Genomic DNA, 27,420 nt, shown 5'->3' on the forward strand with positions numbered 1-27,420 from the left:
TTTTCCTGGATTGACGTCTCCTTTGGTTTCTTCACAGCCTCCTGCTCTTCTGACACAGTCTTTTCAAGAGATGCCTCAGTTGTCACAGTGATAGATTTGGTCTTCTTTGATTTCGTCTCTGTCTTTTTCCTTTCTTTTTCAATCTTTTTAGGTGTTTCCTGGGTCGCTTTTTCAATTGGCAGAGTCTCCTTAGCTGCCTTAACAGTCTTGTGCTCTTCGGCACAGTCTTCTCGGGAACTGGAATAATCGTTTTTGGTACTGACTATTTCCTGTCTACAATGTGCTGTTGTTTTACTGCAGTCTTTTGAAGCCCTGGGACAGTCTCCTTAACTAATGCACAGTCTCTTTATTTGTCTCTGCATTTCCTGTTCCCCTCACTTATGTTTGCAGAGATTGGCACACTTCCTCAGGAACTGTTATAGGCCTTTGTTCGTATAGACACATTTCTTTCCTTCTGAAACGTTTTTTCTGGTGCTGACCAACCTTTTCCTGGATTGACGTCTCTTTGGTTCTTCACAGCCTCCTGCTCTTCTGCACAGTCTTTTCAGGATCTCATTGTACATGTCTTAGATCGGCAAGTCTTGTGATTTCGTCTCAGACTTTTCCTTGTTTTTCCATCTTTTCAGGGTTGCCTGGTTCCTTTCAGATGCTGTTCTCCTTAGAGCTTTGGCATTCCTTCTTCTTTCTGAAGTCTTTCAGCAGCTGTGAAAACTTTTGGTTGATGCAGCTCCTTCTCTTCTGCAATGTGCTTTGTTTTCAATCTTTTTGATCTGGTCCTGTCTCTTATCTGGCAAGAGCTCTGAGTGTCTAAGAGCTCTGCTGTATTGCACATCTTTTCAGGAGATGGAAAGTTCCAGTTTTTGGTTTCAGCTCTTTCCGGCTTGAACAGTCTTTTTTCTAGAACAGTCTTTCTCCTGGGACAGCCCTCTCCTGAAGCTTATGTCTCCTTGCTTTCCTTCTTTCAACTTAGTTTTCCGGGTTCAATTGCAGGCTCTTATCCTTCGTCTTTGCTTTCTTGACCTTCTCAGAACGATATATTTTTGGGCTGCGTGCTGGTCTCCGTTGCTTAGATTAGCTTTGTCTTTATTCTCTTCTGAAGCATCTCGGATGCCTAGTCGCAAGATTTGGTCTCTGATGCTCTGCTGTTTTTTCCTTTCTGTTTCACATTTCTTAGGTGTTTCGCTTGGCATTCAATTGCAGTTCCTTTTAACTGTCCTTACAGTCTGCTTGCACTTCTCTGGATGGATCCTTTTTCCTTCTTGCATTTTTCGTGTCTGACATTGCATTGGGTTTACTCAGTCTTCAGCCTGACGTCTTTGGACAGTATCCAAACTGGTTCGTTTTGTCCTGATTTTTCCCCTACAAGTCTTTGTCAGATGGCAGTTCTCGACGGAATGTTATCCTTATTTATGACAGTCTAATTTCTTTCTTCTCAACATTTTCTTGCGCACACCTTTCCGAGACTGTTATCCTTTGTTTCTTACCAACTCTGTCCTTCCTGAAACAGTTTTCTGTCTAGACAACCTTCTGTTGGTCACTGTTTAGCTCGCTCTTTCGTCTTTGAATGCCTCTTGTCTTTTCGCTCTTTGATTGTTCTCTTTTTCGTTGTTTCCTTTGTGTTCGGTCCTTGTCAACTGGCAAGTTAGGTCTTCAACTCTTGTCTTCTGCAATCTTCTCACTGTATACACTTTGGTCTGTCAGGTCTGGAAAATGTACTGTTGTTTGATTCTCTTCTGAGCTCGACTGTGTCCTTTTTATCTACAAGTCTCTTGAGATGTCGAGACTCTGCTTATTGCACAGCTTTCAGTTGGGGCCTCCAGAGCTGTTAGTCTACATTCAGCTGCCGTTCCTAAGAGCTGTTTCAGGCTGCTTTAGGCATTGTCCACTTCCTCTTTCTCTTTTGAAGCGTCTTCCTTGTGTTGCAACTCTTCAGCTGATTGACGCTCTCTCTTTGCCTTTCTGTACGAATGATCTTTTGGTATGCTGTTTCCTTCGCAAGGTGTGTTTTCATGGCAGTCCTTCTGAAGCCCTGGGACAGACTCCTTAACTACTGCAACAGTCTCTTTATGTGTCTCTGCAGTCTCCTCCTCCACCCTCACAGTCTTTGCAGGCTCCTGCTCTTCTGACACTTTCTTTTCAGGAGATTTCACAGTTCCATCAAGAACCTTTTTAGTCTGCTTAGCTGTTGGCACAGTCTCTTTTCTTTCTTTCACAGTCTTTTTGGTTATTGGTACGGTTGCACTGTCAAATGTCTGAGTCTCCTCAGGTGCTGACGCAGTGTCTTTTTGTACTGACAAAATGTCTTTTGTTGGTAAAACAGTCTTTTGAAGTAGAGGGGCAGGCTCTTTGCATACTGGCAAAGTCTCCATTGGTGCCTTAACAGACTCATGGTCTACCTTTACAGCTTTTTCAGCAGCTGGCACAGGTTCCTCTGCTATTGTGTTTTCGGGTACTGATACAGTCTTTTTACGTTTTGACTCTGTCTTCTCATGAGCTGTCTCTGACTTTTCAGATACAGTTGTTGTCTTTTTACGTTTTGAGATAGTCTTCGCGAGAGCTGATTCTGTCTTTTTCGGTGCTGACACTGTCTCCTGCTGTTCTGACACAGTCGTCCCTGGCATGAACATGTTCTCCTCAGCCACTGACACAGTCCGTTGGAGTGCTGCAACACTTTCCTTGGATAAGGACACAGTCTCCTCGTTTGTCTGAACAGTGTCGTGCTCCGTTTTCTGATCCAGGATTGAGCTGTGTGCTGCCTCATTGGGTGCATATTTACTATACGACTCCCCCAACGTAGTAAGAGAGGGATGTGTGTCTTGGGTCTGCGTATGCATGCTTTCAGTAGCTGAGCTCACGTCCAGGATGTCTGCATGCGTGTTAGTTTTTGTGATTGTCTTCCCATTTTCACTGGCTGCATGCAGACCGCGTGTGCATGCAGGACCGCGGGACATGCGTGCATCTCGCCTCTGTACCTTCACCCCCTCCAGCTGTGCATCCTCCCCCTGATAAGCAAGTCCACTTTCTCTCATAAGCTTCTGACTCACAGAGCAGGAGATATGAAGATAGATAGAAGAGATGTGGAGAAATAAATTACAGAAAGAGGACAGAAAAAAGAGCCATTAGAGTATGTCTTGGATTTCATTCTTTATGAGATGTGATGTAATTTAAGCATGACCACAAAGAATCAGTCATTTTGCCATTATTTGGCTATAAAGCTCAGGAAGTCTACAAAATAAAAAGTGTTGAGGCCATCATCCTTTCTTAGGATGCTATATCATCCTTTTAATATGGAAGACTGCCAACAAAAGTAAAATTTTCATTTTAATTATAAAACACAACGCATAAAGATACTAAAATGCTGGCAAAGTTTGTTATTTCTTCTAAGACATAAGTACAGTTGGGAAACAGCATGTTTGTTGTTTTCCTCTAACAAAGAAAACTCTTACCGTGGGAGACGGACTAGGGCAGGGTTCAAAAACCTCTGTGCTCACGCTGCTCATCAGAGGATCAAATCTGCCTCCAGCTGTGACTCCTGCTCCTCTGGAGACTGTGGATGGGGCTCCAGCATACCCCTCACCAGTACAGATGTCACCAGGGTCCTGTGCCAGGGAGGAAAAAGGAATCAATCGATATTACGGTCTGCACTATGGAGCCACAATACTCGTGGCTCCAGCCCTCCACCCCCAATACACACACACGCACACACACACACACACACACAAACACACACACATAACCCTCTACAGGAGTTGCTGGGATACCTGGGAGATTATATTCTGAGGGGGCAAGCTCCTTTCATTCACACTGTCTCAGCAAGTACAAAGAGTCTGTCCCCTTTAGACTACAATGGGTGAAGTTACATGCTCCATGTTCAGAGGACACAGAAACTACCCACACCAGATACCACAGCCAAAGCCAGAACCCCATACTGCCCCCTAGTGGACGATAGGTAGGTTAACACAGGTGAAATCGGCAATGACAAAAAGAGGCAAGAGGACCTTCTCTCCTTACTTCTGAAGGAGGATAGGACTAAAACATCACTCAACCCTCAGGAAGAAGAAGAGGAAAGGGATATGAAGGAGCAGAACACAGTGGAGGGCTTTGCTTCCTGGTTACCAGGGTTACCCTTTACCTCAGTAACACTCCCGGTGAGTGTTTCAGAAGATGAACAGCTGGAGCTTCTGGCCTCCTCCTCCACTTTCCTGCCTGCTTGTGGCATGTCCAACGCCCCCTGATTTGCAGGTTTTGGAGATACATAAAGAGCTTGCAATTCCAGGTTCACTGATCTGTATTACATCTCGCTGAGATTTAAATATGATATACTGCTACACTGCTGTACTGAAAGTACCTGCCTCTTAGCTTAGGTAAGTGGTATGATGCTCTTATTTTTAAACATAAGTGTGGCACCTATTTCCTCTCTAGGGACATCAGTCTAAGGTGACCAGGTTTTAATAGGAACAAATGTGTCGGCCTCAATAAGCAGCCTGGCGACTTGGTAATGTGGCAATATCACTGCAATCTGAAGTAGGAGACTCTGTATGATTTGTGATCCAGAGAATCTATAAGCAAATTTATGAGCTAGCTGGTCAAGGTACAAAAAGAATTACGTCAGTATGAAGTCAACATAAAATGTCTAATATTTAATTTATTGTTGTGTCCAGTGCCAACTGTCATAGACAGTTGCAGAATGCATAACTATGTATGCGTGGGCAGAGTAGCCTAGTGATAGGCAGGCTGGCAACTAGAGTTGCTGGTTTGAGCCCCTGGTGGGCATTCTCTCTGACTCCCTATTTGCAACTGTTCTTCTCCCTTTTTCCTTGAAAAAGAAACATGTTCTCAATGGATTAAATAAAGGCTGGGTTACATAAAGGATTACAATAGCACAGTATTGCCCAGGGAGAGAGGGTCACAGTTGGCAGGAGCTCTCCATCTTTTTGGTTAATAGTGACTCCTTGGTAAATCGAGATGTGATATCTGTGAAAGCTCCAGAGTTGTTAGTGCAGAAAAGACACAGTTGGCTGGCTTCATGTGCTTCAGAGGATGCTCACTGTCCTGAATACAAAGGTGCAAAAAAGAGTTTGCCCTAATAGCAGACATTCAAGAATAACCATTTAAATTTACATATGGCCCACCAACTTGTTCAATAAACCTGGTGGCACTCAGTTGGACAGGGACTGGTCAAACTCAAACGTATCAGCAAACTGCAAACCTATGCAAATAATATTTCAGCTCACACCATGGTCAGGAGCCTGATAATGGTGCTGAGCCCTGTGTAGGCTCGACCATAGAGGTGGAGCTCACCTGATGGTACCCAGGAACAGACAGGACCAAGCTGGGGATCACTGGGCCCCTCCGGGGAGCGGAGTCGGACGTCCTGCTCATTGACTGCTCAATGGCAGCCTGAGGAGAGAAGGAGCATGCGTCACTCCAGCGAGACTCGCCAAACTGATGGGGACATGCACGCACCATTACCAAGGCAAAAATGAAGGTTATCTGGGGCCTTTGTGGCAACACCCCATATTATAGAATTAAAAGGTCATCCATAACACAAAGCCTACGGAATGTTTCCTTTTTAGCTGACAGCATTTTCATTATCATCGGTACTCTAATCTTAGCATTTATGACAGAAGGAACACATGTCTATAGTAGCTCTCAAAGTGTATTACTGTGGAAAGGGGGTGTTATGGCCCTTCTCAAAGAACAATCATGTCTTTGGGATGGCTGTCCGTCATGTCTGACAGGCAGATGCTTATATTTATATTTTACATAAGCTATTTATATCTCGACACCTCTTGATTTTCTTTCCAATGTCACACATCTAACTAGCACTACTTAAAAAAACAAAGAAATTAAATATAGTTAAGGAAGTGCAGTAAATTGCACAAACTTTCAATGTCCAGTAATGCACACGGGGGCAGTTAGATTGAGGGTATACCTGCAAGGTGGCACTCTGTTCTTGCGTCAGCTGTTCCAGGTCCTGGATGGGCTGTAGGAGCTGGAGAGTCCTGTGGAAGACGGACAGGCTTTTGCTGGCTTCCTTAGGAAGCTCCAGCTCAGATCTGCACCTCTGAATCTCAGCGATTGTACTCTTCATTGACTGAATGTTGTCCAAGATCACCTGCAGACAAACATGGGAGCATGCACACACACACACTCATGACACATGAATACAGTACATTCATACATACAGTAGGCAACACAGAGACATGTACACATACAACTACACAGACTGTTAGTATTGCCCACACTAAACAGCGGGACTAAAAACACAACCTGGACTGGACAAGACCCAGCTTGCCTCAGATGAACTCACCTGCCGGTTCATCAGGTGTTCCTCAGGTGAGATTGAGGTTGTGTCGATAGAGGACAAAATGCTCTTAATTTTGGTAACATTTCCCTCCATCAGCTTCACTTCCCTCTCCATGGCTTCCACCTCCTAATAAGGAGAAATCCCCATGAAACATCACATATTTATTGCATCAGGTACAGTGATACAGTGTGCTGCTCTAAAGAATTACAAATAAACGTACTCTCTATATTAATAGCAGTCAAGCAGGAAATAACTTGAACTTGAAAGCTCTAAAACATTTCAGATTTGATTCACTCCATTGAGAATGCGCTCCATCCTAACAGTGAAACCCTTGTTACTGCTAGAGCTGCCTCTCTCCCCCCTAGGTTCTCATCCTCTTATATTTGTCTGTCGCCTTTAACATAGTTAACCACCAGCTACATTTAAATGTCTGTAAGTGGTGAGGGGGATGACTGAGAGTGGTGGTGGGGAGGTGGGGGGATGGGCGTACCGATGTGGCATACTGGTGTCGAGACAGTGGTCCCGTGATGGCCTGCTGCATGCCAGCCATGCGTTGGTCTGTTTGGAGCAGCTTTTCCTGCGAAGAAGCTATGTTGCACACGTTGCTGATATCCTGCAGCGTCGAGACAAAGCCCTGCAGGCCCCGCCTCATCTGCTCTGAGTCATCCAGGACTGCCTGTTTGTGGAAAGAACCGAGTATGTTTAAAAAAAGCCCTAAGACAGGACTCTCCAAAGCAGCTCAGCACTGAGACAGAACTATTATAGTCATTTTTAACCATTATTATAGTTATTTTAGGATCTCAATATACAATTATATATTGGTCTAAAAATTGCATCACCCTTTCTCCTGGATGTATTACAAATAATACTCCAAACATTTAAAATGAGTTTAATAAGACTAATAAATGGTTCAGATGCCATTGTGTGGTTAGAAATCCATGCGGGGACAGTATCTGTGACAAGCAGCATTCTGACCTGCAGGCCTTGGGCGTAGCTACTAAGACACTTGGCAGTTTTGTAGATTATGGGTGTGTCCAACCAAGACTGTGCCTCTCTCAGCCACCTGTTGGAGCTCCCAATCATTTCTTCATACTCCTGCAGGAGGGTGGGCACCTGTGGTGCCCAGGTCACTCAGCACATTCAGCCACACCACTATTTCACCATATTCTCTATATATCCACCAATAAAAGCATCACTGTCTATATGTCCACCATAGACAATGTACAATGTGATATATACAGTAAATCCTCTATATACTATGTGTGTACAATACATATAGTGCGGTATAACCACTACATACAATATAGTTCTCAAAAGAATTGAGCACACACATTGCTGCATAAATCTGGCTCACCTTGCTAAGGAAGGCAGTTCGCTGCTCTGCCTGCTTGGCTACATCCTGATACAGCTGCAGTGGCTCCATAAGTTTGTCCATCAGGAACTGGGCTTGCTCCGGCTGCTCCTCCGAAATATCTTGCACCTCTCCCTCCAACTCCGCCAAGTAGGCATGCCACCTGTCCAGTTTGTCCCACACACACTGTACAGGCACATGCATAGAAGCACACGCAAATGGTGAACCCCCGCACAAATGGATGCATGAACGGACGCACATACATGTAGACTATCAGACATCATTTACGCACAAAAATCATGGCAGACACAAATGTAAAAGGCGACATAATGTTGTGTAGGTGGGTACTGCTTGGTGTAGTGAATGGATCAGGTGACATACCTTCTGTGTGTACTGGGCCTCGGTCAATGAGGGACTCTTCTGCTGCAGCAGATCCTGCACGGCCTGCAGCCCCTCCATCACCTCCGTCACCTTGCAGCTCAGCTTGGACAGAGTGCTGCTCTTCTCCACCATCTTCTCTGCCTGTGAAACACAGAAGCACAGGCGAACAGAGACCAGCCCGCTCAGTCAGCTCAACACAGAGACCACCCAATCGAAAGCCTGATCCTTCACTCAGCCACAAAGGCAACCAGACAGAGACACAGATCTATTCACTCAACACTGCATTCCATAGCATAGCACAGAAATACACACAGACACAAGCCCACTCACACAACCCCCCAGCACACTCAGTATATAAAGGAGTGTGTCAGTTCATAGTGCACTGAGGCTGTCGGCCATATTGGCTCTCACTCTGCAACAGGTATTATACCTTCTCCTGAAGCTCCTTCAGCAACACCCTCGCCTCTTGAAGAGGAGTCTCCAGCTCTGTGGGCACCAGCTTGTCTAAGTACTTATTTTTCAGGCCACTCGTGATGCTCTGTAGCACAGCATTCTGGGAGTCCAAGTCTTTCCGGGCCTCCTGGAGAAAAAAGGGGTGTGTTTACAGGCGCATCTGTGCATAGAGCACACACCACACACATATACAGATGCATACTCACAATGATGAATTAGTCCACATAGGAGGACAGTGAGAGAGCCACAGAAAGTGACTTTATAGAATATTGCTTGTGTGGAGATTTTTCAATATTTGGTACTGGTTACAAAGGGTGATGGTTTTCCTGACTCTTTGTCCATGTGCCCATTAAACAGAGATTACAAAAATGTTGCATTGCCTTGCTATTCAAGTGTACAGGATGTGTGTCTGTGTACATCTGAGACTGTGTTTGTGCGTGTGTGTGTGTGACAGTATGTGTGTGATGCTGTGTTCGCCTGGTATCGGAATTATCAGAAATACCTGTTTCTGACCTGTTTGAGTGAGCCTCCAAGTCGTAATTACCAGTGGGAAACTCATGTTACAATATCTATCCTAATTTACCAGATTTGGTGAACTTTGACCTTTGGTGAACTTTGACCGTTGGGTCACGTTCTTCCAGGGAAAATGGATAGATACATGGGAGAGGTTAATGGCCACAATAAACATTAGCTTCTTCAATAACATTTGTTTTGCCATCTTTGAACATCAAAACTTTTGTCTGGTACAATTACAACAATAGATTTGTGAAATATTTTAATACTGAGTGAAAAATAAGTTTGGGAGGCTAAGGTTATAACTAATAATGCTGAAATGATTATGCATCTGGCAGACTATACCAATCGGCAAGAGAGTATGACATGTTCAGTATGAACAGTATGTACATAAAAATAAAAAAAGAAAGAAAATCATCTTGCGGAACTCCATTTTGTTTGTTTTGTTCAAAGTTCAAATGGCTCAAATACACCCAAATGCATGAACTTGTGTTTCTGAGAAGGCATCTCATCAGTACTAGTTTCCAATGACCAATGGTTGCTGTTGTGACATGGCCAAAGCAAACACTTTATTCTTTTATCTGTCTGAAAATAGGTATGTTGCAATTGAACCAAGACAAACAACTCTTCCACATCAGAGTGTTCCAGAGAGCTTCAGTGAAGACACAGGCACAGCCTAAAACAGCGGTTTGCAGAGTAAGATTCAGAATTGCACACAAATTATCTAAAAGTGTCTGTTCTAGTAAAACAACCTGTAAGGGTTGGATGACTGACACATCCATAATGTAAGAGCATGATGAAGACTTCAAATAATTTGAAAAGAGAAGCCCATTGTTTCTTAATTCCATTAATAAAGGCATACTGAAAGATTAAATGAAAACAAGGACAGATCTAAGGGAGGGGAGGGGTGGAATTGCCCCCCAGAATTTTTCCTCTGCCCCCCCACTTTGCCAATAACTAGCCCTACATGATAAAAGTATTTTTTCACAACAGGCCCTTACATATATAAGTCACTCCTTAAATGTCAGAGAATTCATGCATAATATAATATTGCCGTTTACTCTATATAGCACTCATAAACAAATCACGGTTATTACGCTTTTGTTGTACAATAGTCTATGATCATGTCAAACTTATATGCCCATTCTACAGAAAACATATTGTTTAAACCATTCAATGAAATAATTTGTGGTCATTTATTTGGTACTAATGTTATTTTCTGATATGCAAAGATTGCTGGGAAAAATAGTGTATGCTGTTGTCTAATGTCAAGTATCTATTTGTCGTTCTGTTCACTTGTTTTGGGGGACAAATTGTAAGGGCAGCTTGCTAGCTGAGGAAGAGAGCAAAGAGGAGTCCTAGCTACAACTAAGCGCATCAAAATGCCTTATAAACACAAAAAGTGGATCTCAGAAGAGAAAAGAGAATACGGACCAGGAGAAAACGGTAGGTACGTTGTTAGAGTTGGATGGCTTTTTAAAAAAAGCAAAATCCCAAACCAGAAACTCAGCAATGTCAAAAAGTCTGTTGGACCACGACTATATCAACAACCTTCCTTGCTCAACTGCTGTCATTCAGGGCATGTTTTAAAACAGATTGTGAACACACACTTCAGTCTCCTAACTTGCGAAAATGTTTATTGTACATCATCCATTAACCTTTGGTGAGGTGTGTAAGGTACTGTGGTTGTTGTGACATTGCCTATCACAGAAGCAACATTAGAGTTTAAATGAATTAATCATTTTTAAAATTAAAACTAATCAAGAACTACCTGAGGAGCAGCATAGGATAGGAGAGACTGAATGGACTGGCTATAGGCTACTTTCTTTCAAGAGTGTCAGAGCTTGAAATTGTAGGATGTTGCTGCTAATTTTGGATGTGAAGGCTGGTCGAAAGTCCTTCAAATGAGTGAGTAGATAAAGTGCTTTTCTAGGGGATTTGTGTTGGGTTTCTGATGGTACCAGCCTGTTATAGTTTGAATCAGGCTGCCAGACTGTTGCTGTTTTTTTTATTTATATAGCACAGGAGCAGTGCTAAACGGTAAGCCTTGATCATACTGTAAAATTTCAGATAAGGATAACCGCAATCCACGTGTTTCTTAGAGGGTTAGTTCACATTAAAGGGTTCATTTCAGACCTACGTCTGCTGAGCTACTCACCAAGAATTATATAAAATGGGGGACTCAAGATCTCCCAACTCATGTTCCCACAGCTCATTCTCTGTTTGTCTCTAGCTTTGTTAACCAAAAAACATTGACACTGAACAACGGCTGTGTAAATATTAAGATCAATAAATAACACAAATGTAAGACTAATATCTGCGTTTATGGAATTCAATATATTTTTTCCTCCATTTTGGCTCCTCTTATCGGTGTAAAAAATGCAGAATCCTACGTTAACATGACCTCTGAGCCAGATATTAACCTCTGGACCACAAGCATGTAATCGTTTAATTTTACGCATGTGCATAAAATTAAACAGGGAAGATCACTAAAAAAAATCACTAAGCAATGTAGGCTTGCAAAATGTGCGGCACACGCTGTGCCTTGAAGAAATTCTGCCCCACCAAAATCTCTGTCTGCCCCCCCCCCCAATCACAGCAGTCTAGATCCAGGACTGAATGAAAAGGTGAAGCATGCTCAAGTTTCGCTCTTTGGTTTTGCTGGTTGATTAAAGCACTTTGCTCTGTGCCTTTGGTACATGACAGCAATGAAGTGAGAGATAGTTAACAGTGTGCAGCGCCACAATGACCCACCTGTACTTTCCGGGTGCTGGGGCGCTGCCCCTGCTTAGATAGCATGGCTGCCATGGTGACCAGCCGCTCCCTCACAGCTCGAATCTCCTTCTGCGCCTGTTCCCGCTCTTGAACCTCAGAGCGCATCGTCTGCTGGTCCAGCATGCACTTCTCTCTCAGCCTGCAGAGACAGGAAATGTAATCCCACTTAGCTATCTTTTTTCATGAGTAGGATCAAGAGTCAGGGGTCAATTGTTGTCTTGAACAATAAAAAAGTACATGTGGGGCACTTTATTTCTACCTAAATTATGAATAATCTAATCTTAATATTGTAAATGGTACAAGTGTCTTGCTTCATTTCAGCCGTTAGTATAAGGGCATTGTTAGTTTACCCCGGGCAATATTAGCTTAGTAGCTCACAGTGGCCTGCTTTGTTGGACTTCATACCACTCACAAGGAAACTTAGTGTCTTTCAAGAGGTTTGCGCTATTCTCTAATGTGAGAATTTCAAAAAAAGGAGGGTGAGCATTCATTCGTGCCTCAGTCATGTGTTAAGTTTGATCCACCAGTTTACCGTGAAGCTAGAACATCACCAACATTTTTCTGAGAGTGGGATATTATTTTATTGTACAATGTATTTAATTTGGGGTATCGGTATCTCCATGTGCTATACTTCTTACTGAATGCATGGAAAATATGGAAATTGTAGTGATTACAAATAGTAACGTTTGTAAAATGTTGTCCCATCCCCATCCAACAAAAGATTACATACTGTTGAGTGCAAAAAACATACTATAGTGAATGTTTACAAATTTGTGTACCACAATGTGTCACAATGATTACTCACAATGAATAATTTAATCTTATTGTAAATGGTACAAGTGGCTTCATTTAAGGCATTTTCCACATCTTTGTGTTGTTCACATCTGTTATAAAGCCTTAATTAGAACACTATGTAAATGGAGAGGATTGGCCATATTTGACATCTACAAAAAGCAGTTAATGAATATGCAATGTCATTATTTTGGTTTGCCACTGAATGAATCTGCTTTAGGTATTTGCGTGCATACATCAAACAGGGAGCACGATACATCTCTCCTACTCAGAAGACAGGTATCAAAAACCCCCTCAGTATCTAGAAGCAGATCCAAACAACAGGTGGAAGCTGGGGTGGTGGAGGGTGAGCACAATTTTGTGAGCAGCAGCAAGCGAAGCATGCGCAGAGCAGCAATTGAGAGGTCTGATTGTTGGTTTAAAAAGGTGCACTATTAGTGATGTGTGCATGTGATTGGTTGAGTAATGGTAGGCTGCAGTACGAGTTTCCTGAGCAAACTTACTTTTTGAATTTCATGCGCAATGCTCATTTTAGTCAGGAAAGCTCACATATTTAGATTAAATATAGCAATGAATATGCAATATAATTATTTTGGTTTGGCACCAAATCAGTCTGCTTTCAGTAATTCTGTGCATGCACCACATAAAACTACATAGAATGTGTGCCTTTCTTTTAATTTCAAGCAGAAACAAACTATGGTTTGGTATTTTCCTTCATTCATTTCTTTTGTGACTGTAACTTGTCTATATCTGTAACGTGCATTTTTTTAAGGTAGTCAAGCTTCGTCTTTTCACATTGCATACTTGTACCTTAAAAAATCAACTCTGGTTGTGAATTGTACATTTTGATAAAAGTTGATCCAACAGGTTACTCGGCTTATCAACAAATTCTGTGATTTAATTGATAATTGATATCTTTGGAAATAATTAACCAATTAAATCACATTTATTTTAAATGTTGGATAAGTGAGGGTTTTAAGTGTTGATGCACTTGTGTTCATTATTATAGAGTGCCAAAAATTAAATGAAGGTGTTAACTGTTCAAACTGCTGGATGCCGAAATGAAACATTATACTTAATCCTCACTTCCTTGACAATAGAGTGAGATAATTTTTGTATATATATTTTGTATATACATATGTATGTATGAAAGTACATATTATGGAGATGTTAAACAAGAGAGAGAGGTAAAACAAAAAAGGCAGCACAAGAATATGAGAAGGAGGATCCTGTAGAATCAAGGGACTTTAATGTTGACTTCACTATCCCTGACCATCTGCAATTAACTGCAAATAAGTTGACAGAGGAAGGTTTAATACATCTGACTGAAGGCTGGGAAATTAACACCAGTGGGCCTGGCCCACTGGGCATAGAGCGTGGAAATCCTGAAAATGTCCACAAAGCAAGTCAAATGAGCACTCCGGCCAATGCCCTGAGAAATTGGGATAATTGGGATAATTGTTTAATGCATGGCTTGATGACTTATGCTCCTCAAAAGATCAAATTAAAGTAAAAATTCTGGAGGATTTCTTACTTCTTGCAGCGGTCCTGCATGCCTTGCAGCTGCTGACAGAGTTTGAAGGGTGCGGCCTGTCCTTGATGGGTGGGGTCATCCAGGAGGCGCGAGACACTTCTCTCTAGGGCAGCCAACGTGTGGCTCTCATTCTCAAGCTGGTGCTGACACTGTTTCATCCTTCCCAGCATGCTTTGCAGCTCATCCAGAGAGACCTTCTTCTCAGAACAATCTAGAAGCTCTTTCTGAATCTGGTCCAGCCTGGCTGTGGCTCTCTCCATCTGACACAGATACACAGGCACACACAGGCACACACGCACGCACACGTGCACGCACACAAACACACACACACACACATTATAGAAAAAACATTGCAAAAGAAAACAATGTATGCATGAAATTGTGAGCATGAAGGCATCAATGGTTACGAGAATTTTAAATATATACATGGTACATTCTAAAATGCAACTAAAATCATGTCCCTTACTCTTCCATCGAGTTGATTAACAATGCTGTTCACCGGGACAGAGCTCACCTCAGTGATGTGGCTCATAGATTCTGGCAGGTTCTGGACCTGAGTGAAGGTATCCAGCCCGGAGGACCCACTGAGCAGGTCCTGAGACCGGTCTTGTCCTCGTGGGCTGGGTATGAAGGTGGCCTTGACCTCGACCGTGAGCTGCCTGTGTCCCTCGGGAAATGGACCCTCCGCACCACGTTCCACTCTTTTCTGTGTGAACATGGGGTGAAAAGGCTGGTTGGGTTTCAACCCTCTCTCCATTATGGTCCTGCTATTCCCATGCTTCTCCCTGAGTAGTACAGCATCTCCCCACCTGACCTCACTGGGGTGAGTCAGGTCTGTAGTTATGCAGGAATTCAACCTGCAGTGGACTGGGCCTTCACTGGAGGCCCCAATCTACTACCCCGAGGGAGGTACAAATAAAACAACACCATGACAGGAACCTAGAATGTGGCCGGCTGAATCACAATCATCAGCTGGGAACCCTGCCGACTTTCAACCAAGAGAATTTCCAGGGTTGTACTGCAGGAAAAGCTGAGACAGTGCTTTTATTATGTCCTGAAATAGGCATAAAAACATGTATCTCCCCCAATGATAGATCTTGTATTAATATTACAGCACAATCTTATCAGTTGGGGGACATACTGTCTAAATGTCAGCATGTTCTGATCCCCATCAAAAGTACACCCTGGTGGGGGGTCCCACTCCCTTGAAGTAACTCTGGGTTCTGCTATCCCAGGACATCACCAAAATGACACTTCGATTGCATGCTGATGGCTGAGCAGAAGCTCTTCACCATATATGGGCATGTGGTTCATTTTGGCCATGTGTCACTTACTCTTCTGAGATGTTTAGAACTTGTTCTTACCTGTGACCGCCACAACAGTACTGTATGAGAACGGCTGATTTCTCTTGTAACTTCTGCTTTTTCAAGGCACTTACACCTTGATTAAATCAATGTTCTTCATTTACATTTAGTTACAAACACATGCAGGTGTTAATTTTTTCAGTCTTCAGAAAACACAGGTTGACCAAGAAAGCTGATGATTAGTTGTGAGTCAAAGCATGTTGAATTCAGCCTTTAGGGTCGTTCTCTGAAAAATCATCAGATTACTTAGCATCTTTTGACGTCTATATCCAATAAAGCCCTGAAATGCAATGCATAGAGAGCAGCAGCTAACTCTAATCGAATTTCTAAAAATTGTGCTGTCTTCAATTGACTTTTTAATCAGAACACTGGGAGCCTTTGATGCATGTTAAAACATAGAATCAAATTTTCTGCTGATAATTAGAATTTATGTCAGTTATTAACAGTTCTTTGAAATACTCCACATATGGACACCCACACTCAATCCCCAGAAAAGAGAAATGCAGTTTGATAATTAGCAGACAAATAAGGACCTTTATTGATGAAGTCTATTATTTGAGTCTCCAAATGCCAGCTCCCCTTCGGATAAGATTCCATGGCTTGCTGCTTTGACATGACTTTTTTCATCCCTAAACTTCCCTCAGTAGGACGTTCTGTAACTTTTTGGACAATTGCGTCAATTCTCCTCTTATTAGAAAATAATAACAGGTGCACAAAGAAAAGGAAATTAAATAAAAGTGGTTTCTCTTCAATATATCTGTTTGAACCTCCTACCAGCAACAAGACCATCCCTGGTTCTGTGATTTCTTATTTCATACTGCAGGCTGATACTCTTAATTTTGTACCCTCTGACACAGCAAGCTGAATTGCATCTGGACTTGGTGTTGCTTGGATGGGATAGAGAGAGGAGGTGACAGTAGTAGGTGGTAGGTGAAGATGGAGAAGGAGGGGATGGATGAAAGTGTAGGTGGTAAGTGAGGGTGGAAGTTGTAGATGAAAATAGAGGGGGGCTGGTGGAGGTGATGGACAGGGTTATTGGATAACTGGTATTACCTGGGCTGAAATAATTCTGTCCGGCTGCCCCAAACTCCCAGAATTCTCTGCTCTCTTCTTTTTGTCAGGACCAGTGGCTTCAGTCCACAGGGTCTGACTGGGCTGGTTTTGAGAAGTGTGAGCTTGCGCTTCCTGAAGCCGGGTTGGATCTGTCCTGGCGGTTTCCTCCGGTACCTCCTCAAGGCAGGCTGCATCACTGGACTGTGACTCTCCATGCGTCTCAGGAGTTCCAGTGAGTTTCACACTGATTAAATCAATTAAAATCGACGTAAAAAAAACATAATTACATAATCAAAAGGAAAGGCATTGATTAATTCTGATTCTAAATGTTGAAACTGTTACTTTTTCTCTCACAGCATGGCGGGTTCTCTCACCGTAGGTTAGTGGGTGGGCTGGTTTGTGCCACGGTGTCTGGTGCCCGCTGTGCGTCCGCGTGCTTTTCAGCGGCCGGAATATCCGCTCCTCCCGACGAGAGGATTCGCAGGACGTCTGCATGGGGGGACGGGCCTGCCTCAGGGGCATGGATGTGAAGAGCGTTGGTATCCAGGACTAGAGCCACCGCTGTGCTCTGGGGCTGTAGGGTCTCAGTCGTTCCCTGAAGCTCTGGCTCAGCGTGCTGAGTCTCAGTCCTGACAGGTGGGGCCTTTCCTGCCGCAGTTTCTGCAGAAGCTGATCCAGTGCGTTCGCCAGGCCCCGAATCCACACGTTCAGTTTTGCTGCTCTCCCTAAACTTTGCTCCTGAGATCATGGCAAGTTGTACATCACCAGAGCTCTCGGTGAAACTGCCCCCCTTGCTCTCCTGAGGCAGTAGCTTGCTAGACGGAGTGGCTGTCCATTGTCGATCAACGTCCAGAAGAATTGAGACCACTTTTTTCTCACAAACGCTTGCACCGGTGCCTTGTGTGTTCGTCCCCATGTCCTCACGGTCATCTTTTCCTGTGCTTGCCCTCATAGTGTAGTCCTTGCAGACGGTAACTTCGTGAGTGACATGCTGCAGCTCAGTACCTGCCTTCTTTGTAACCTCCTTCCTGTCCTTTTGGGTGTCAGACTGCGGGGTCACACCGAGCTGAGCACCAGAGTCCAGTCTCCCGGACTGCTTCCTACTCGAGCCTGGTTTCGCGCTAACCACGGCCTTTCCTGTCCTACTGTGCTGATCGTCGGCCTTCGGCCCTTGAACACGCTTGGATGTCATCGAGGCTCCTCCCTCAACCGGAAAGCCTTCTTCACAAGGGGATGCTTCTTCTTTCAAAACTGCACTACCACCAGCTGGTGGTACCTTACATAACCACAAAAAATAATGTTAGCACATTATCCCTCAGTCTGGCAACAATACCAATAAATGGGTGCTATCCTTGAGAGCTGAACATGTGTGCTCTATGCAAATATTCTAAGTTAATTACATTAATTTAGTGTGTGAAAACTGACACGTGTTCATTTAGTTTGTAGATGGTACTGTTTTTATAATTATTTACTTTGCTTAGCAGATACCGCTATCCAGAGGAACTTAACATGGCTTACATAAACATCTATGAACATACATGGACATCGACAAAGAAAAACAGAAAAGGAGTGCACAATGAAACTGCAGCTTCACATTTGTTCTACCCATGACACCAAAATAGACATAATGACTAATACCTTGTCCTGCTATTAGCAGGCCATTATAAGGTACCAGTAATCATAAAAGTCCTCCCTTATTACATTAACACAGCATAACTAAAAATCTGAACTTTATCATATCGTTCCTTTCATTTGTTCAATTTAAAAAAAAAATGTAAATTTTATTTTTAGCCCAGATATAGCTTGGACACAGGCACTAAGCTCTAAAAGCTGTTAATATTTTGGTCAAAACAAATATATCTGGCCAACAGAGATTTCTAATAAGCAGATTACTTGTTTTGACAGTGACCCTCTTTACCGCATCAAAACAGTGGCTTAAATTAGTATCAGTTTCGCATCTCCATTCCGGCATGTGCCAAACCATGGAAAACAAATTATCATTATTGCCACTAACATTAACATAACATACTGCATTTTAAAACTGTAATGTATTTCTAGATCCAGAAAAAAAAATCATAAACATGGTTTATGACAGAAAGCAAGTGGGACATGCAAATGTAGGAGTGGGTGAGCTGCTGTCTGGCTCTCTCACCAGCGCCTCCTGTTGGCCACCCCTGGTCTGGCTTTGGCTGACAGTCTCCATCTTGAGGAGGCCTTTTTCTGCCTCCGCTCTCTTCCGGCCGATCAGATCCTGGGTGGAGCGGATGCCCTCCTTCAGACGGAGGCCCTCCGCAACCAGTGACTCCAGAGCCTGCGGGCTGGCCATTCCCGACAGGAGCTGTACCTCCTCCATGACCAAATTTGTCTGCTCTACCCGCGACTGCAGCTGCGCAGACAACTCCTGTGCAGAGACCAGTAGGGCCAAAGTCATCCACACCACCACAACCAGAGCTGGCCGCTGCATAAGCACTCTATGCAGTTGTCTAGGGCCACAACCATCCCTGGGGCCAGTTGCACCAAAAGGGCTAACGCCTGGTCGTCAGCAAAGTTGGTTGTAACTTTTTTGGCGTAACTTTAGGACCGTTGCACCAACTGGTTGTAAACACTATTTTCACTAAGATCGCGCAAAAATGTTTTGCCTGCCTGAGAGCAGGCCAAAGTCTAATTTTAGCACATGTCTATGGTAATGGATTAAAATAACCTAGTTCACCGCAATGGCGCATCTGATCTATCATATCCTCAGCAAGCAGGCTTTCAGACGTGAAAGAATATTTAGGAATTTAAGCAATCTATTTGATGTCTATAATGACACAGAGCTAAATTCTTAGCAATATTACAGGCTATGAACACGTGTCTGGAGCAAGTTATTTTCATAGCTCACTAATGTTACAAGTCAAGCAGCATAACGGAAGGTTTAGGTGGTCAATGACTTGAAAGTTGACAATGAAAGTTTAGTTTTAGATGTGGCTAAAGCAACATCCTCTTCTGCATGCTGTTGGCAGTCATCGCTGTCCACTCCAGTGAAAGTAGGGGAATCCTCACGAAACACATCTACAATGATGTGATTGTTGATGGATATTTTCGTGGGGGACCCCCGCCTGATGGATGACTTTACGGGCTGATATGTCCTTTCTCAACTTAGTCAAAAGGTCCTTCCACTATATCCTAGCATTCTCAACAGTGTACTGCCACCTCAAATCTGTAAGTGTATTGATGGCATGTTATTGTTTTCCGTGTTGACTGTTTCTTTATTAGTGGTGATGCTGTTGTTTTGCCATCAGTGTCGATTTGGCTATACATTTCAATCAATCTTCTAATTTCACTATCATAAAGTTACTTTTTCATCTTTATTGTTCCATTGCAAACATGAATTAGCGAGTGAGAAGGTTAGCATATCCCGGCTAGCCGGTAGTGGTGTACCTGCACATAGAAATGCAAACAATTTTGCTTTGCAATGCATACTGCAGAATAACTGTTATGTTTTCACAGAGATACACACTACTAAAACTGGTCTGTTGTGCCTATGTGTAACTTTGGTTGGTGAAGTGGGTCTAGAGCCATCTCTAAAAATGGGTCTTAGCTACAGTAGCACCTATTTAGCAGTTAAGACTGCCTTAGTTAAGACCAGTTGGTTCGACTAGCCCCTGGGCCACACAATTCAGGTGCTAAGTGGTGCGTGTGATTTATGTTGGAGCACTCTGGGACCACAACACAACATTTTGTTCAAGGTCACCAGAACCCTTTGTCAGAGGCATTTGACAGGGTAGTCACAGCTGATTCTCATTATTACAGATGCACTTCTTTCTTTCTTCTGATAAAGTTAAGCGAGTGCTACATTTTCTCACTCAAGCTTTCCATATGAGGGGATGTCAATTTGTATTATACATTTTGGTATTTAGCCCACACTATTTTTATTTTGGGTAGACATTACTATTCCAGAGTAGATGTGCTTTTATGAGGGAAAGTTATATACTACACTGTATGTTACATGTTGGCTATTCATTAAATTGTATATTTACTGGTTCCAGGAGTGCAGTACATGGGAACAAATCCTGCAGCGTTTGAGCCACAAACCTTACTGATTTTTTTGTAACGATATTTAATTTGACACAACATGCTGTGGCCAATAGGGTAGTGCACTTTGGGATTCTTGGCCGTGGCCTTCATTGGCATGGTCAATATTCACAAGCTGCGACATTGTACCAAGAACCACCACCTATATTAGGTACCCCACTATGGTGCCCCTTTACAATGAAACACTGCAATTTTGCACATATGCATATAGATGTACTGTTAAAATGACAGTGATTTCTCTCTGGCATGGTACCTGGATGTGGGGGAGCGGTGGTGGGGTCTGGGATGTATCGAGCATGCTCAGTGAGGATTGGATGTCCCGCAGGGCAGACTGGCACGCTTCCATTCTCTGGGCGACGCAATCCCTGGCTGCTCTCACGTCCTGGAAGATGGAGCTGCTCTCGGAGAAGAGCTCCTTCACCTGCTCCATCTTATTTCTCAGCTGTGTCTCCATCACCTTGGGTTGGGGGGGGGGGGGGCACAGCTGGGTAAGAACACGCGTGATCCGATGTGGGAGGCAGGGGCTCTGCCTGTTAACAGCCATGAGCCACGTTTGTCCAGCCACACCCCAGCCCAACCGCACATTTACCTGCAGGTCCAATGGGGACTCCTTGCTCTGCAGCATCCCCTGGATCTCATCTGACCGCCGGTGGAAGTGCTCAATGTTCTCCTCCTGCCTGCGGATCTCGTCCTATGAAAACAATCACACATCCCATTTACATAGCAAAAAGTGAAGGGGATAGCTCACCTCAACCTGCCACCTGGGGGCGCACTGCTGCATTCTGCACCCCAACTTTTGCAACACACTGGCACAGGAGGAGAGGAAGGAACTCATTAAGCCAAATTAACTGGATGATGATTAATATCTGGAAACCAATGGATGAACCCCAATGGAAAAACCATTGTGACTGCTCTCGTCGACAGATTAAACATTCATTGTCAGCAATCCTGTTACCAGAGAGTAACTGATTATCATTTGCATGACAATAATAATCATAAGCAGAGAATCAGCACTGCTTATTAAAATATAATGCCAGCACACTGTTTTTGTTGAAATGAAAGACAACAGTCTGTATCAATCTGTCCTTAAATTTGACTTATTCTATATACATAAATTCAAGCATTACTTTTTCTCTTAACAAACTAACTTGCGATGGTGAGTTCATTCTTTATTGTTTGATGAACTCAGCATGCTTTGAGTTAAAGCTAAGGATAAATTTAGATGAATCCAGTCCAGTCCAGATTTCGGTAGATGAAAGATGAAAATCCACTGGAATCCATTTAGCTCTTGGTGAAATATTTTGTGTATTCTACTCCCAGAAGAAAAGTTTGATATTGGGCTCTCCAGGCAGGTCATTCAGCTAAAGCACTAATCTGTGACGCAGTAATGGCTCCCACAGTCTGAAATTGAATCATAGCAGTCGCAGTGCACACTGTTGTTGAGAGAAATGCAGGGAAACACTAAATTGGCCATACTACCACTAGTCTGCAGTCTCCTCAACTAACAGAAGATGCTGCAGTGGATAGATGGCTATAAAATTGTGATTGGGAATATAAAATTAGGAGGCAAATTCAAAAAGTTAATTTGCTGCCAGCAGTGATTATTGTCTGTATTTGCTGTACAAATTGGTTACAGGTAAAGTTTGCTTTCTGGCACCTGTTACAGAAAGAGATCCTGAGAGGTTCTTGTGGACAGGTGGTTACCTGAAAGGCCTGGACGTCCTGTTCGCTGTGAAATGGGTGTCCCTCTGCAAGCAAGGCCATCTTTTCCCCAGTCCAGCTCTCAATCTCTCTGCCCAGCTGCAGGAGCTTTTCCCAAAGAGCCAGGCCCAAACGCAGGTTGTCCAAGTGTGAGTCTGTCTTCTCAGTCACCTGAACCATGAGACAGTCAGCCAATCAGATCTCTATAAAGCTTGAAACCGTGAGGCAGGCAGCAAATTAGAATGATTCAGATGGTTTAAACTCCTACCAGAGAATAGTGAGAGGACTCCACACTACCCTGTTGCCACTAATGTTTAATAGGCAGTTAAGTAGGCATCAGTCTTTGCATACAGAGCGATTGCTTCTGTTCCTGGCATATATTTCCTTCTTGCTAAAAGGCTTAACAGACACATTGTAAAATGACCATATCTGGTCATTTTACAATGTCATGCAACAGACTCCAGTCCTCACTACCTCATCACATTCATTCACCCAATTACAGGTTAATCAGATGACAGAGAGCATTGATTGGCTTAGCTTAGTGATAACCAACCCTGTTCCTGGAGATCTACTGTTGAGTAGGTTTTCAGTCAAACCCTAACAAAGCAATCCTCATTCCCAACTAGAGATCTTGTTGAGCTGCTAATTAATTAGTAGAGCCGAGTGTGCAAAATTAGGGTCTAAATGATGACCTACGGGATGGTAGATCTCGAGGAACAGGGTAGGTTACCACTGGCTCAGCCGAACAGTTGCCTTTGAAAGAAGACGTGGCCAAGCTACGTTCTCCAACGACAGTCACAGCCAACTCACATCCAGCCAGCGATCCACCAGGTCGTCTGCCTCTCTCTCAAAGGGAACGATGGCGCAGTCTGGGAATGCCCTCAGCTGGGACTGCAGCTGCCCGCGCACCCCCCGCATTTCATCCACCCCCTCTCTAAGGCCTGCCAGGTCTTCCTTTATCCCTTGGACCTGGGGGTAGGGGACATGCATTCACACAGATACACAATGCAGAAAAGAACAGTTTTTTCAAGGGGCTAGAAGATGTATATAATAATGTTTCTATTATTAGCCTGAAGCTAAACAAAATACCCAAGTTCAGAATTATTTTTTACTTAATCTTTTGCTAGGACTGGATGACCATTGAAATCACTGAAGCATTGAAATGTCATTTACAAAAGTCATTTACACAGAACATTTCTAATGAATAACAATATTAGTATGCATACCGAATGCCCCATGGGGACAAAAAAGATTTATTGATTGATACTAACATTAATATAATCAAAGAACATTTAAAGTGTAATTGCGAATTAAGAGACCTGAAAAAAATTAGCTTAACTTAATTTTATGTTTATTGAAACAGTGTAATGATAGTTACTGTGTACTGTGAATTATTATTGCAGTTATGATATTTCAACCCTGGGCAATATTATACACTGCTACAGATGTCTGATAGGAAAGCCAGCAGAAAATCAGCTTCATATATGAGACTTTTACAGGTGCTAAATTAGCTGCTCCATGTTAGCTTTCTCTCCAGCACTGTTTATAACCGTTGGAGTAGCAATCACATTGCCAGTCCTATGAAAACATAAAGTTTGTTGTGCTAAAGCCAAATTGAAGGCAACTGGCGCCCTCTAGCTGTAGATTAAAAGCAATGACTTACAGGCCAGGAGTAATTAAAGAACAGGATGTTTGATGATTATAACATGCCATCATTTCTGCAAGAATGTGCTGTAGCACAGCAGCACAGGTTTGGGTCACAGGTGTGCTACCTTGGTGATGAGGCACTGCAGGTTGTCCTTGCTCATGTAGGAGGCCTGCACGCCGATGGTCTGCTCCGCTTGCCGTAGCGTGCTTTGCAGGTTACCGCGGCAGCCCTGGAACTTCTTCAGCAGCTCACTGAGTGCACGGTACTGCTCCCTCCTGTCCAGAAGAACACAGACCAAATTACGGCCAATCACAGGTCACAGCAAGACTGCACAGGGAGGCCACTTCCTTCCCAGTATCATCAGCATCATTCCCCCTCTCTGTCTCTATCTCTCTCTCTCACCTCTCAGTCACAGTTCTGTGCGTCTCCTCCCACAACGCCTCCAGCTCCCCTGTGGGGTCTCCTCGGCTGATTTTGGGGTCCAACTGCGCAGTTGCCTCTCGCAGACCCTGCAGCTCAGCGCGTTGCGCAGCCAGACGCTCGTCTGCGCCAGCCAGGGCATGCATGCTGCCAGTCAGAGAGGGACAGAGAGAGCAGTCAGGGAAAACAGAACACTCCGGAGCCTTAGATTAAAATGAATTCATCGGCATCAGCCAATGAGCTAAGATTATGGCTGCACTGATGATATAACACACAGGCACCAGGGAGGAAAATTAAGTGAAAATGGGTCATAGTCACTTGAATGCTATATATATATATATATATATATATATATATATATATATATTATTATTATTATTTTTTTTTTTATGATATTGTTTACGTAACTTTCTCAGGCAAAATCACAAGCCAATCTATCCTGAGACTCAGTAGCTCTCTAGACCCATTTTCTCTGCTTAATAATAAAATAAGTATGCTGAAATATCTTCTTAAATGCATTTTGTCCTTCACAGGTCGTTGTCTGTGCACACCTATTTCTTCCATGAATGTGAAGGTTTCTGTTTGTGCTGTAATGTACTGGCATTGACCAATATAGGTAACCATATAGGTAACCAAACATCTATTTTTGAACTCAGCCCCACAAATTCCATACCATGCACCCTTACATTAATCATAATTCTGTGTCACTTAACATTTTGCCCTGTTCCTGTTAAACCTCCTATTCGTTTAACATTTAGCCCATCAAAATTGTTACGCGTCACAAATAGCCATTGTATATTCCTCTGCCAAATTAGTGAACCTGAGCATGTGTGGGCCTTGTTGACTGGGAGACCTCCTGCACAGTAAAATGTCCATGGTTAATTCAAGTCTAACAGAGTACATATGAGTCCAAAAGGGGCCGTATGTACTCTGTGAGAGCCGATTTAACACTAAACATTTTACTGTGTGAGGAAGCCATGTTTCCCAATTCCTAAACTGACTTCCATAGTAATTGATTCTATAATTTACCCTCTCTTCACACAGTAATGAGTGAAGAATACTGCGTTTCTGATGAAAAACACGTTTTCAGATATACAAAGCACTGTCTATAAGTCATTCATTCAAATCTAGGCCTGCCAATAAAAGTATTGATATCAAAATTACACCAAGTTACAAGAACCAATATTTGCTATCTTACCTCACACTAATTAAACAAATTGTATTCTAAGACAAAGCAAGGCATAACTTAGCGGGATGGTATACCTGCCAACCCAATGCTACACAATGACAAGTGAAGGGTACATTGTATGTTATAGAGTAATGAGTGAAAAGTACAGTGTATGTTACACAAAAACAAATGAAGGGTGCAGTGTATGTTATAGAGTAATGAGTGAAAAGCACAGTGTATTTTATATAGTAATGAGTGAACAGTGAACAGTGATATACTACAGCAGGTAAAGAGTACAGTGTATGACATACTACAACAAGTGAATAGTACAGTGTATACAATATCAGGCAAAGAGTACAGTACTTTGTTACACACCTGCGCTGTAGGGCAGGCAACGTGGGCTCTTTCAGCCCCTGCCTCTCCACTGAGCCCCGGACCTCCTGCAGAGCCCCCCTCAGGACCATCCTCCTCTCGCCCAGGGAGGGCATTTCCTGCTTTGTGCCCTCCTTCAGCTGGCGTGCAAAGTAGGCGTCGGCCTCTTCGATCCGTCTGGCTAGCACAAGCACCAGGTCCTGGCAGGAGGTACCAGCACCATTCTGGGCCAGCGAGACCTGGGCCTCCTCCAGGAGACGGTCCAGCTGCACCGCCTCGTCCCCGGCGGCCCGCACACTCTGCCGGACCGGCACCAGCCGAGAGCGCCCGTCCCGCGCCTCCCGCGCGTCCCTGGGCACGCTGGCCTGCGCGCCGGAGATGTCCCGCTCCACGGCGCGGAGGGACGAAAGGAACCGGTCAAGGGACCGGATGGCCTTCCCGCCCTTCCACACCCGCTGGCGGCACTGGTCCAGCGCCCGCCTGCAGCCCAGAGCCGCTCGCCCGACGGCCAGCCGAGCCTCCGGGTCCAGCTCGCTCAGCACCGGGCTGTCCTCGCTGTCCAGGCCAGAAAGCCGGGCCATCTCCTGCTGGATCCTCTCCTCCAGGTCCTAACAGGGAGGTAGAGCTGCATGTTGGATTTCACAGATACATCCTGGGAAAATTCTCCTGGGCAACGGCAAACTCCTCAAAAACGCTGAAGCTTTTTAGCAAATTTTTTTTTTGCAAATCACTTCATTATGACCACCACGGTCCATATCATAATGTATCAAACAAAAGAAAAACTACCTAAGGTTGCTGTTTCCTAAATTATGTATCACACATCTAATATCACACATGTACAATGGGAGATAAATTGAACTATGGTTTCCATTCTGCAGCTCCCTTGAATTACATATTTTGTATGTATTTATTAGGAGAAACTTAGAGGAGATGCTTGGCATTCCGGTGAAGAACCTTTATATCATCCTGTAATGTGCTAGCATTGTTTAGGGTCAGCCCACTGATGTCCTTAGGATTTTTGAAGAGATGGTCAAGCTGTTGGCAGATGTGGGTCATCTGATCACCCACTGGACCAATCATTTCCACAGCTGTCTCCAGGGATTTCATCCTGAAAACAAAAACAGGATTGGCTCCAACAATACAAACTTGTGTATCTGGATTTGTGTACAGTATGTATATGTGTATATGTACGTGTATGTGTACAGTATGTTTGTACAGTATGTGTATGTGTATATGTACCAGACCTGGGTCAAATACGAATTTGTTTTGGATTCAAATGCAAATTCAAAATTCTGTGCTTTATTGATCTTGCCTGGTGCAATTAATCCTGCCGGGGTTTGCACTTTTTGAGAGTATTTCATTGGTTCCAATACACCAGACAAGACCAGTAAAGCGTAGAAAGGTATTTGAATCCAAAACAAATATGTATTTTACCCAGGTCTGATATGTACGTGTATGTGTACTGTGTGTGTATGTTTATGTGTACAGTATGTGTATATGTATGTGTACAG

General features: G+C 43.5%; 1 protein-coding gene across 1 annotated transcript in view; it reads right to left on the reverse strand.

Annotated features, from left to right (window-relative positions):
• The window catches only part of LOC135258030 (nesprin-2-like), a 93,032-nt gene that overhangs the window by 54,736 nt on the left and 10,876 nt on the right, over positions 1-27,420 (reverse strand). The window contains exons 9-33 of the mRNA XM_064341226.1: positions 26,864-27,017; positions 25,913-26,517; positions 24,352-24,516; positions 24,074-24,224; positions 23,112-23,270; positions 22,305-22,472; positions 21,190-21,291; positions 20,854-21,057; positions 18,679-18,927; positions 16,901-17,802; positions 16,527-16,770; positions 14,624-14,815; positions 14,110-14,369; positions 11,763-11,922; positions 8,473-8,622; positions 8,043-8,183; positions 7,665-7,847; positions 7,286-7,423; positions 6,801-6,986; positions 6,314-6,436; positions 5,936-6,118; positions 5,302-5,400; positions 4,133-4,231; positions 3,447-3,599; positions 2,973-3,035 (exon numbers count right to left, since the gene is read on the reverse strand). Coding sequence (XP_064197296.1) covers positions 2,973-3,035; positions 3,447-3,599; positions 4,133-4,231; positions 5,302-5,400; positions 5,936-6,118; positions 6,314-6,436; positions 6,801-6,986; positions 7,286-7,423; positions 7,665-7,847; positions 8,043-8,183; positions 8,473-8,622; positions 11,763-11,922; positions 14,110-14,369; positions 14,624-14,815; positions 16,527-16,770; positions 16,901-17,802; positions 18,679-18,927; positions 20,854-21,057; positions 21,190-21,291; positions 22,305-22,472; positions 23,112-23,270; positions 24,074-24,224; positions 24,352-24,516; positions 25,913-26,517; positions 26,864-27,017 — 5,233 coding nt within the window. The remainder of the gene's footprint in view (positions 1-2,972; positions 3,036-3,446; positions 3,600-4,132; positions 4,232-5,301; positions 5,401-5,935; positions 6,119-6,313; positions 6,437-6,800; positions 6,987-7,285; positions 7,424-7,664; positions 7,848-8,042; positions 8,184-8,472; positions 8,623-11,762; positions 11,923-14,109; positions 14,370-14,623; positions 14,816-16,526; positions 16,771-16,900; positions 17,803-18,678; positions 18,928-20,853; positions 21,058-21,189; positions 21,292-22,304; positions 22,473-23,111; positions 23,271-24,073; positions 24,225-24,351; positions 24,517-25,912; positions 26,518-26,863; positions 27,018-27,420) is intronic.

This window comes from Anguilla rostrata, chromosome 6 (assembly GCF_018555375.3).
Source record: "Anguilla rostrata isolate EN2019 chromosome 6, ASM1855537v3, whole genome shotgun sequence".
In the NCBI taxonomy this organism is placed as follows: Eukaryota; Metazoa; Chordata; class Actinopteri; order Anguilliformes; family Anguillidae; genus Anguilla; species Anguilla rostrata.